This window comes from Odocoileus virginianus, chromosome 19 (assembly GCF_023699985.2).
Source record: "Odocoileus virginianus isolate 20LAN1187 ecotype Illinois chromosome 19, Ovbor_1.2, whole genome shotgun sequence".
Lineage (NCBI taxonomy): Eukaryota > Metazoa > Chordata > Mammalia > Artiodactyla > Cervidae > Odocoileus > Odocoileus virginianus.
In genome coordinates this window covers 24,550,469-24,563,378 of record NC_069692.1, presented here as the reverse complement: position 1 = coordinate 24,563,378, position 12,910 = coordinate 24,550,469, and the positions used below count along the sequence as shown (strand labels likewise).

The 12,910-nt window shown below is 41.3% G+C and overlaps 1 protein-coding gene across 1 annotated transcript in view; it reads left to right on the top strand.

The window, feature by feature from the left end:
• The window catches only part of CCDC162 (uncharacterized), a 150,019-nt gene that overhangs the window by 115,198 nt on the left and 21,911 nt on the right, over window positions 1-12,910 (top strand). The window contains exons 33-34 of the mRNA XM_020876610.2: window positions 505-625; window positions 11,975-12,084. Of these exons, the coding sequence (XP_020732269.2) occupies window positions 505-625; window positions 11,975-12,084 (231 nt within the window). The remainder of the gene's footprint in view (window positions 1-504; window positions 626-11,974; window positions 12,085-12,910) is intronic.

Below are 12,910 nucleotides of genomic sequence, written 5' to 3'. Positions count from 1 at the left end.
TCTGCTTCCTCTCTAGCACCAGGGAGAAACATGGGCTTTGTAAGCATAAAGGGTAAAGTAAGGGCTCATGGGTATTAGATCAGAGTTTTCTCTTGGTCGTGTATGGATTAATATCTTCTTGTGAAATCCTCCGTGGTATCTAAATTGAGTTTCAGACACTCTCGCTTTTTATAAAACAGGTCATGAAATTCCTGGCCATATTTAGAGACTCCAAAACATAAGAGGTCACTTCAGACACTGAGCACTTTGCAATTTAGCAGAACCTGGTAAAAAAAAAAGGGTTGTATTTTATCAACCCTTTGAGATATGAGCCAGGAAGAAGAGATATTTGTCGCCAAAAAGATGCCTTTACCCCACTTGGGAACGTCAAAAAAAGAATCCTTTCTTCTTCCTCAGTAGAGAGTAGCTAAAGGACAGGACCCAGCCCAAGGCCCTCATGTAAGAATTTAGGAGCCTGGAGTATAAGCTAATAGTGAAGAGTGACTCTCAAACTGCTTACTCTAGCTTCAGAAACTTCTGGAAAATCTCGAAATTCATATGATCCAGGAGGTAATAAGGAAAGTTAACAAAGAGATAACACTGGTTGTATCAGAAAAGTCCAAGGAGCAGCATACTCTCCCTACAGGTAAAGTATGTTTATTACTTTAGAAAATAACATTTTAATTATTTTTCCTAATGATAAAAGCAATCCATGTATCTATCCATGTTCATGGAAAAACAAAAGCACTGCAATGCCCAGAAAATAGTATCTAAAAGTTATTTATTTATGTTATTTTTGGCTTCCCTGGGTCTTCATTGCTGCAGGAGCTCTCGTGGCTTCGGCTTGTGGGCTCCAGAGAGAGAGCTCAGTGGCTGTGGTTCACGGGCTCAGTTGCTCCACAGTATGTGGGGTCGTCTTGGACGAGGGATCAAACCCGTGTCTCCCACACTGGCAGGCGGATTCTTCGCCACTGGGCCACCAGGGGAGTTCAAATAAGTACTTTTTAAAAATTTTCATTGAAGTATAGTTGATTTACAATGTTGTATCAGTATCTGGTGATTCAGTTATGTATCTTCTTTATCAGATTGTTTTCCACTGTAATTTGTTACTAACTATTGAATATAGTTACCTGTGCTCAGAAAGGAGTACTTTTCATGTTTTGAAGAATATGTATTCTTCACTTAGAGGGCTTTTAAATAGAGAACATCTGTAAACTTCAGTCTCTTCTGATTAACTCCTAACTGAAATAAAGAATAAAGTTGAAATGGAGGAAATACATATCTGTCTTAGAAATACACGAACTTGGGGTGGGAAGGCAATCAAAATTGTTTCCTTTCATCTGAGGTCCAAAGTCAGGAGGACTTCGTGGGCAAGTGACCCATGCACTCTCACAGGACTCCCACAGGGCCACATGGGGAGTGGTGGCACCACGCTCTACTGGTGCCATCTTGACACTGTTTATTTTAACCTAGAATTTGTAATCTGTCAGTGGTGTCCAGTGAACCAATGGAGTAAGCACCAAAGGCTTGGTGCCTAGGCTCACAGTCCCACCTCCTGCTGCCTCCCCACCTTGCCAGGAGGAGTTCTCTCTGCCCAGTCCTCTGCTCTCTGCCACCCCAGGCATCACTAACCTCCCCCTCACCATCCCCATTCAGTTGTTGCCACTCCCCACACCAGTGGGGGCCTGAGCGTGGTGAGGGCATGTGTGGGGCATGTGTACCTGGCAGCATCTCAGGGACTCCAGCCTGACAACACTGTGGTGTGTTTGATGGGCAACTTAGTGAAAGTGAGCTTGCTGCCCATCCCTGTGTACCTAGACTAACCCAGGGCAGAGGATGCAGTACCCTTGGGGTTGCCCATCCGTGGTGGATAGGAGCAATGGGCCAGTGGGAAGAGGAGATACCTGGCTCAACTTCTTTGCCCCTGGCTAGGGCATGAAGCCTCAGTCCAGTAGCTGGTAGACCATGTGTATTCATGCCCCCCATCACAGGGTAGGGGCCCTGATGGCTGTGAAGGTTGCACTTGCCCTGCCAGCATCCCCAAGCCTGGGAGTTCAACATTAAAACAAAAACACCCTGACAGGTCAAAAGAGAGACCACAGAAGAAAGAAAAATATTTTATATTTTAGTACCTTTAATGGTACCTTTTCCCTGTGTTTTGAACAAGCCTGAATTTGTATTTTTCATGGGGCACCATAGATTGTGTGACTGGTCTTCTCTGAACTACAGTGTTTGTTCCTAACTCCTACTAATTCTGTAGGAAAATCCCCGATCTTTGAGCTAAGGAGAATTGTCTGACCGACAAAATTAATTAGGGTTTCCTTTTGAGACAAGGTCCACAGACATTGTAATGTTAATTAATAACCTCTGTCCTCACTAAGACCCTGTGGTTTTATCAGTGCTTCGAGTAACTGAATTCTGCAAGCAGGACTTTGGGGAAAGGCTGTGTGGCAAGAGGGGAAGCCCCACCAACTGAGTATCTCTGAATGTCACCAGAGAGCCAGGTGTGATTGAGCTCCAGTTACAGAGCATTTCACAGGCACAAAGTCTCTGGTGTTTATGCTGTTTGCTGCATCTAGGTAGCTTCCTTCTGAGTCCTTGGAGAAAATCCACAAGCATACAGCAGGTGCAGCCATCTGTGTGATTTAGGGCCGTGGTTCGTATGAGATGGCCAGGTGGGGGCCCAGGGGAGGAAGTGTCTTTGCCTTGCGGCTGAGCTGTGTGTTGCCTTGTGCAGGGCGCTCATCAGCTGTGCTTGTCAAGGGCCTTCAGTAAGGAGCTGGTGGGAGTCAGGCAAAGGGGAGGGGTTGAGTTATTTTTAATGGTGGTAAGGTTGATATTAGCAAACCTTACTCTGGCTAGAATATACTGGCCAATTCTAAAGTTTTGTTCAGATTCTGTACTCATAAGATTTTTAAAATAAACAGCAGTAGTGAGAGTGTTTTGTTATTGCTGGTTTTGTTTGGGGTCTGTTCAGCATGCTTTGGTGCGGAGGCCTGGATCTCCTCCTCTGCTGAGTGTCCCCCAGTACAAGTGATGGAGTCCCCACTGTGTACCAGGGGTGCTTTTATATTCTTCGACTTTGTCTTCCTGAGACCACTGTGGGCTGGGTCTCACAGAGGAAGAAGATGGTAAAACCTTGGGTATCTCATTCACCTATTGCTCATCTCAGCAGTAGGAAGCAGCCATAGTGAATCGGGGCTTCCAACAGGTCCTGCTTCTTCATGCAGTGGCCACGCTTTGTGGTCAAGGCTAGCTTGGGGCTAGGGGTTTCTCCAGAGGGAGCTGGAAATGGAGAGTATTGAGAACAGGGGACATCACAGGCTTAAATATTTCTCCTGTTTACTTCCCTCCTCTCCACCTTGTCCTGGAGCTTAATCTTTTTATAAGCTTCTGAATGAGCTTCCAGTTTGTCTGAGAGCATCTGAAAATGTCACAGCCACACCTAGTTCTTGGTAGTTTGTGTTCCCCCTGAGAGCAATCAAGAGCAGCCCCAGACATCCTCGCTCAGCCTCAGGCCTTGCTTAACAGAGAGATAGGCTCCACTGATTCAAAGAGGCTCTGCATTCCCCATCTTTGACATTTTGGCATTGAAGTAAATTTTAATTGACTTTCTCAATTTCTCTGAGCAGTTATAAGGCCAGCAGTCTCCAGAGTAGAGACATATAGCCTAGGGATGGGGGAAGAAAATACTAGAATTTCTAAATAGATAAAGTCCGTACATAAGAAATCCATGTTACACTCTTTAGTAAGGTATCCTAACGTGACCATGGGGAGGCAGTCCACAAGAGAATAATAAGAAATAATAGAGATGACAGTTTTAATCCTAGTTCATGCTTATCTTCAGTCATGTTATGAGGTTTAAAAAGATAGACTAATCACATCTAAGGAGTCAGACAAAAATTTTTTTTAAGTCAAAGAAACTATTGGGAATGTGGATTGAGATTCACTCTCACTGTTGGTGAATCTCACCCTATGTGCAGCATGTTTTGCAATATTAGCCAGTGGTAGTACTGGAGGTAGTTATGAATACATAAAAAGACATGTTAAAGGTGAATCAACAAAAATGCTTTTCTTGAAAGAAGCACAATCAAAACATCTGGGAGAACATGGGCTGAGTCAGCATTTCCCCAGCAGTGTGCCCTAGAATACTAACTCCTCAACATGTTAATGCAGTAGTTCTCCCAACCACAGACTCATGGATTACCTGAATCTTTCCATTTTCTTAGTAATACAAGCCAGCAAGGTGCTCACTAATTACAGCCTTTGGGTTGCATATGTTTACCTAGCATCACTGATCATTGTTTGCTCCAAACCTGTTTGTGCCAGTTTTACTTGTCATTGTGTTTGAGTAATTTACTTACTATGTAAACTAATGAAATAGTACAAAAAGAAAGATCTGTTCTATAAAAACTAAACTGAAATAAATTGTGGTACATCCAGTCAATGGAATACTACTGAACAGTAAAAAGAAATGAGTTATCACATCATGAAAAGACATGAAGGAAACTTAAATGCATATTATTAAGTGAAAGAAGTCAACTTGAAAAGACTACATATTGTGTGATGCCAACTATGTGACATTCAAGAAGAGACAAAATCATGGAGCCAGGAAAAAGTTCAGCGATCGATAGCAGTTGGGAGTGGAGAGAAGAAGGAGTAAACAGAACACAGAGGATTTTTCGGGCCATGAAACTATTCTGTATGATACTATAATAGTGGATACATGCTATTATACATTTGTCAAATCCATAGTTTCACAGGAGTGAGTCATAATGTACACTATGGACTTTGGATGACAATGATGTATCAATGTAGGTTCATCAGTTGTAGCAATTGTACCCACTGGTGTGGGAAGTTGATAGTCAGGGAGGCTGTGTGTTTTGAGTGAGGGTGCTGAACTGTCCAATTATTCTGTCAACCTAAAACTTCTTTAAAAAAACAAAGAATGAGGCGTTTGGGTTATTTCATGGTCTTTAAGATTTATCTCCATAAAAAGCAACCAAAACACACACACACACAAAATTGTAGACCACACACCTTGTATTATGATTTATGGTACAGAATTCCAATGAGTGGGTGCATACAAAGAAAAAGCCTAGAGTCCATGTTAGAAGATTGACAAATGTTTGTATATTTGTGAATTTTTATTTTAAAATTTTTTAGATAGTGCATGTCATTTTTAAAGCATTCTCTGGTTTAACAGACTTTTTATGATTGACCAACCAACTCTTACTCTTGATTGCCTTGGACAGGAGGATTTCTACTTGCAGGGGTTAGGGAAAAAGGTAAGGGTTTTATTAGCTTTTTAAAAGTGTTTGGGAAACTGAGTAAATAATGTTAGAAAGGTTCCCTTACTCCAGACCTTCTCAGAGCCTTTACTGTCCTATTGTGTATTGTGAATCTCCAGAGAGAGCATGAAATGTTCTTTGAATTTATACGACCACAGAACCTTGGGACGATCTTTCATCAACTCAAAGAACTAGTGTTCTGGGCAGCATTTTGAGAAGCAAAGCAGTACAGAATCCACGCATATGCTTGAAGCAATAAGGCTTTCAATCTACCCACTCCCCACCACCACCACCCTACTGGTCAAGAAAATAGCCGTGATTATTGGCAGTTGTGTGCCTCCAGTTCTGCCTTGGCTGAGGACACAGGGGCTGCTCAGGCACAGTGAGTTTGTGGTTATGTTAGAGAAGTGCTGTGCTGTGTCCTTAGTCATATCTGACTCTTTGCGACCCCATGGACCATAGCCCATCAGGCTCCTCTGTGTATGGGATTCCCCAGGCAAGAATACTGGAGTGGGTTGCCATTTCCTTCTCCAGGGGTTAGAGAAGTGAAGTGCTGCCAAATCAAGGTGCCCTTCCTAGAGGAAGGGGACTGTATGGGGGGTGGGGCAGGTGGGGTGTTCAGAGAAGAGAGGGGAAGTGGTTTGGCCACCAGGAAGTCGAAGTTTCCTTCAGTCAAATGATCTGGGAACAGAGTAAAAGGGAAGAAAAAGCCCTAATTGAACCCCCAGTATGCTATCTCCCTCCCACCTCTACATTTCTTCTTAGAGAAGCCATGGCCACACACACACCAAAAATAAAACACATGTGGAGACCACGAACACCACCTGGCCAGGAAGTGCTTCTCTTGGATGAATTCTACTCACCCTGACTTCCCCTGACTCCTGCACACAGATGCAGACACATGTCTGACTTGAACTCAGGAAGAAGAAGCATGCTGTGAAGATTTCCCAGTTCAGTTCAGTTCAGTAACTCAGTCATGTCCAACTCTTTGCGACCCCATGAATCGCAGCATGCCAGGCCTCCATGTCCATCACCAACTCCTGGAGTCTACTCAAACTCATGTCCATCAAGTCAGTGATGCCATCCAGCCATCTCATCCTCTGTTGTCCCCTTCTCCTCCCGCCCCCAATCCCTCTCAGCATCAGGGTCTTTTCCAATGAGTCAACTCTTCCCATGAGGTGGCCAAAGTACTGGAGTTTCAGCTTCAGCATCAGTCCTTCCAATGAACACCCAGGACTGATCTCCTTTAGGATGGACTGGTTCGATCTTCTTGCAGTCCAAGGGACTCTCAAGAGTCTTCTCCACACCACAGTTCAAAATCATCAACTCTTTGGCACTCAGCTTTCTTCACAGTCCAACTCTCACATTCATACATGACCACTGGAAAAACCATAGCCTTGACTAGACGGACATTTGTTGGCAAAGTAATATCTCTGCATTTTAATATACTATCTAGATTGGTCATAACTTTCCTTCCAAGGAGTAAGCGTCTTTTAATTTCATGGCTGCAATCACCATCTGCAGTGATTTTGGAGCCCCAAAAAATAAAGTCTGGCACTGTTTCCTCATCTATTTCCCATGAAGTGATGGGACCAGATGAAACCCAACCCTTTAGTAAATAGAATATTTCCCCCTCAGCTAAGTCCAAAGCTAAACCCCAAACCAGCTTTGTAGGCATTTGGCAGGGGAAGGTCTCCAAACTAGAAGTGTGTAGCCCCTGGCCAGGCTTATCTGTGAGCCAGTGACCTGCCAGGAGAGTACCCTAGAAGAAGAACCCTATACACACTTCCTTATCTGAGAATTTCTGAAGCATACATGAGGTCTGTCCTATCAAAGTTTAGATTTGTGAAAGTCTTAAACTTCTTAGAAGCATGAACTTGTACTCACAGCATTAATTCTTTTGGATTTCCTACTTCAACTATATTAGGAGAGTGGCGATAAGTCTATTTACTTTCATTATCCTAAAGAAAAAAACAAAATCAGATTTATTTGTTTATGATGGAAGGTAGCCAATTGTAGAAGAAATGTGGAGTGCCATTTTGAAAACCAGGACCCCCAATAAATAACAGTAAATATAAATACCAGAGACTCCTGCTCTGTCATATCACATTTCTGGGAGGATTTTGCTGGATGCTTTCTCTTGTGTGTACTGAGTCTCCTGTCAGAAAAATGGAAGTATGAGTAGGAGATCCCATCTAAAATTAGAAACAGCCGGAGGCAGGGAGAGACCCTGTGGGTGCACTTGCTGAGGGCCAGTCCCACCCCTAACAGAAAAGGGAGCGGAGGAACGGGGCTGGGCTCCTACCTCTGATGCCATAGGTCTCTCTTAGTTTCAAGACTCCCCTGGAGCGGGAAGAGGAGAGAATAGGCGAGGGAGGTTAAGAGGTACAAGCTTCCAGTTGCAAAATAAATGAGTCACGGGGATGAAATATACAGCATAGGGAACATAGTTCATAATATTGTAATAAGTGTGTATGGTGACAGACAGTAACCAGACTTATGGTGGTGATCATTTTGTGATCGATAGAAATATTGAGTCACTATTTGAATGTGGAACGAACACAATGTTGTGTGTCAATTATACCTTAATTTAAAAAAAAAAATGACTCTCCTGGCACCATGCAGAAGGAAATAGGCCCCACCCAGCATAATTACCACGCACAGGTACTTTTGCTCTCCCAAATGGAAGTTAGAGTGTTGACATACTTCATTGTTGCAGCACTGTCATATATTTAACTTGATAACAGATAATGCATTCACCTGGTTCAAAACTCAAAATGACACAAAACATTTATTTAGAAGGTTCATTGCCACCCCTATGTAATCATCTTTTTCAGTTTTTAATGTATCCTTTCAGTGCTTTTTATACATGTACTAATTCATCCTTTTATTCAATACCTATTTCCTAAGCACCTGCTATTTTCTAGGCTATATATTCTAAGCACTGTTTTGGGCATATAGTAGTCCCCCCTTTTCAGTGGAGAGCATGTTCAAACACCTCTAGAGGATGCCTGAAACTGGGGATAGTACCAAACCCTACACACACACACACACACACACACATACACACACACACACACACACACACACACACACGTATATACTCAGTTGTTTCAGTCATGCCCAACTCTCTGTGACCTCATGGACTGTAGCCCACCAGGCTCCTCTGTCCATAGGATTCTCCAGGCAAGAATACAGGAGTGGGTTGCCATTACCTGCTCCAATACATTGTATACTATAGTAAACATAGTGTATGTTTTTTCTATACATACATACCTATGATAAAGTTCAATTTATAAGTTAAGCACAGTAAGAAATTAACAATAAAGTGAAGTGAAATTCACTCAGTCGTATCCAACTCTTTGTGACCCCATGAACTGTAGCCTGCCAGGTTCCTCTGTCCATGGAATTCTCCGGGCAAGAATACTGGAGTGGGTTGCCATTCCCTCCGCCAGGGGATCTTCCCAACGCAGGGATTGAACACAGGTCTCCCACATTGCAGGCGGATTCTTTACCATCTGAGCCCATGGTTGTCATTGCCTGCTCCAATATATATATATATATATATATATATTTGTACTACAGTAAATATAGTATCTTTACTATATATACATATATATAGTATACTATGTTTTTTCTATACATACCTGTGATAAAGTTTAATTTGTAAGTTTAGCACAGTAAGAAATTAACAATAATAATAAAATTGAAAAATTACAATATATTGTAATAAAAGTTATGTGAATGTAGTCTCTCCCAAAATAGTGTACCGTTCTTATCCTTCTTTGTGTAATGGTATGAGATGATGAAATGCCTATGTGACAAGAGAAAGTGACATCGGCATTGTGATTTAGCACTCTTCAGGCTTCCACTGAGCTTCGATGATAGGTCAGAAGGGGGATCATCTGCTTTGGGTGATCCTGGATCATCAGCTGTTGTAATGTCCATGCTTTGATGCCAGGAGAAGACTATATTAGTGGTTGGGGACCCCAGGTGGGGTGGAACATAGCTGGATGGCACGAGATTTCATTGTGATATTCAAAACAGTGCTCAATTTAAAGTGTATGAATTGTTTAGTTCTGCAATTTTCCGTCTAGTATTTACAGACTGCAGTTGACCACAGGCAACTAAAACTGCAGAAAGCAAAACCATGAATGAGGGAGGACTGTTGTACATCCTAACTGTCATGGAGAAAAAATCCTTATTCTCATGGAATTAATTTATCATCTTGTAGGGGATAGACAGAAAATAATCAAGGCATGTAAGAAATAAGAAAATAGTGGAGTGAGGAGGATGGTGGTGTGGTGGTTTGAAGGGACACATTGTCATTTTAAATAGGGAGGTCAGGATAGACTTTACTGAGAAAGTGACATTTTGAGCGAAATTGAAGCAGGTGAAGGAGTTAGCTATAAGGGTATCTGGAGGAAGAGCATTCCAGACAGAAGGGCAACCCATACAAAGCCCTGAAGCAGAGCATACCTGTCATGTTTAGGGAACAGCAAAGACCCAAGTGTAGCTGCAGTGGAGAGAGTGGAGAGCAGTAGGTGTCAGAGAGGAAACACGAAAGGGCAATATCATGTAGGGTCTCATGAGGACTTCAGTGTTTACTCTGAATGTGATGGGGAACCTGTCCCAGACTTTGAGTGGCATGATCTGACATTTTAGAATAGAATTTCTCTGGCTGCTATGTTGGAAAGAAAAGGCGGAAGAAGGGAGAGATTGGTTTTGAGGTTATTGCATTAATCCAAGCAAGAGAAGATGGTGAATCCAACAAAGTTAGGAGCAGTGGAAGTATTAAGTGGTAAAGATTCTGGGCATATTTTTGAAGTAGTCATTGATGGATTGGGTACAGAGTTTGGAGAAAAGAGAAGAGTCCATGATGACTCCAAGATTTTTGACCTGAGCATTTGGGAAAACTGAATTGCCATCTGCTGAGATGGCAAGTTAGGGAGGGAAGATCACAAGTTTAATTATGCACAAGTGAAGCTTGAAATACCTTTCAGACATGCAAGAAGAGACGCCAAGTGGGCATTTGATCTAAATTTGAGAGTTATCAGCATATAGATGGTATTTAGCCATGATACTAGATGAGATAGTCAAGGGGGTGAATATAGATAGAAAAAAATAAAGGCAAACCAAGGGCTGAGTCCTAGGACACTAAAGTTAAGAGCTGGGTGGGGTTGGGGGTGGGTGGGTAGAAGGAAAGTCAGAAAAAGGAGCCTATAAGGAACAGTGAGGTAGAGAGAAAGTAGGACAGAGCGGTCCCCCAACGTTTGGTGGTGAAAACTTCTCAAGCAAGAGGAAGTGGCAAATTTTGTGACATGTTACTGAAAGTCAAGTGAAAGCACTGGCTTTAGCCATGTTGAGGTCACTGCTGTTTATGACAGGATCACTTTCAGTGGAATGGTGACAGTAACAGCTGGGTAAGCGGGTCTAAGAAGGATTTTGAAAGAAGTCACAGACGATATGTGTAGACATCTCTTTTGGAGAGTTTTGCTGAGAAAGGAGCAAAGGAATGAAGCAAAGGTTGACATGGGAAACAGGGTCAAGTGGAAGATTTGTATGAGGTTGAAGAAATAATGTGTGCTATTGTGAAGGATCCAGGGAAACAGGAGAAATGATGATATCAGAGAAAGCCAAATTTTTGGAGCAATGACCTTGAATAGCCTTGAGGGGGTGGCCTCTCCCTTTATTGTATTTATTGTATCTTTCTTATAAAAGATAGGATTTTATTTATATCCACTGTTTAACACCTTGCATTTTCCACTTAACAATCCATGAATATTCTTTTCACATCAGTACATGGAGAAATTCTTCTCTTTTTTTACAGTTGCATACTATCCCATTGGAAGGATATACCATGGTTTGTGTGTTGTTTCTAAGTTTTTGATGTCCTAAACAATGCTACTCTTATTAAGTGTGTATATGCCTTATCACATCCTTACTTTGTGGCTCAGCTGGTAAGGAATCCGCCTGCAATGCGGGAGACCTGGGTTTGATTCCTGGGTTGGGAAGATTCCCCTGGAGAAGGGAGAGGCTACCCACTCCAGTATTCTGGCCTGGAGAATTTCATGGACTGTATAGTCCATGGGTCACAAAGAGTCAGACACGGCTGAGCGACTTTCACTTTCACTTTTTCACTTATCACACGTGTGTCAGCCTTGTTGCTGCTTCAGTACAGGAGTTAAGCTCATATTCTGCAGCTCTCTGCATTTCTAATCTGTGACTCTTTCTTCTTTCTTTTGAATTTCCTGACCTTTTAAAATTAACTCTGTATTCGACTTACTTGAATTTGTAACACTTAAATGTTTTTCAATAGATAAATATAATAGCTCTTCATTTATTTCTGATAGTTGTGTTAGCTCAAAATAATTGTTCAGTTACATGTAGGGACTTTATGAAAACAGATGTCATATAAAGTCAATAATTACATTTGATTTGGGATATTTAGTTATGACAAAATACTGTCCACTGGGATTCAGAGGTGTTTTCCAAATCTTTTCTTAGGAGTCTTGTTAGAGATCGTCCTTATTCCCATGTTCTGGAGGATCCTGTATCCTCAACCACCAACTCCCCTCCTTCACCCGTTAGTTTTTGTGTATTTGGAAATGACACCTTGTGTTATGTCTTGGACAGTTGCCACTTGTAACTACTAATAGTTGTTCAATGTTTCCTGATACTATTATTGGTATTTCTTTCCCTAGACCTTTGGAAACACCAAGTCATGGAAGAAAACTTTTCAATTATCAGGCCGCAAATAGTTGAAAATTTTGTACAGAGATTATTGGAGAACTACCAGGATGGTGGATTAGAGGTATGAGGTGAAAATTGGTCATTCTAGAGTGTCATTTGCTTTTTTTTAAAAACAAACCCAAATGAGAAAGACTTTCTCTTCAGTACATCTCCTAATGCTTCCCTTTCTCCCCTAAAGTGAAGATATGAGAACTGAGCCTGAACTCAAAGTAGAAATCACATGTTACTATTTTAATTTTGGAAAAAGACTGATTTTTAACTAAGATGGGAGAGTAATTATAATATGCATGGTGGCTAATTTCAGATTTGGCCAATTTTTAACATAACCTTGGAGCTTATTTATGGATGAGTTATCTTTAGCAACATTTCCTGTTGTTGATTTTTTGGTATAAAAAATTTAAGAGAAAAACAAAATAGCCTATGAAAACGCTGCCTAGAAAACATTTTTAAATGAACAATATGAAAAAAACAACAGCTCCAAAAGGTAGCATTTTCACTTGTCATCCACTCCATCATCTCCAGTTTCCTCTCCCAAAGGAAGCCAGTATCAATAATTTTTATGTATTTATCGGTATTTGAATTCATAACAACTCTATATAATATGTATATAACAATAATATATAGTTAATACATACCACAGTCATACATATAGTCCTTGGAGTCTTTAACTGTTTACAATTGATAGAAAGTACCTTTCTAAATCAAAAGAATCTACTGAAAGGGCAGGATAGGAATGTATATGTAGATACTTGGCCATAACAGTTTTTAGGATCTTTAACAAATTACGTCAAAGTGCAGTAAGTAGCTATGAATCTAGTTTCCTTTGAAATTCAATCATTTTTAAAGCCTGCCTTAGCAAAATGTGCTCAGTTTTTTTAAACATTTTA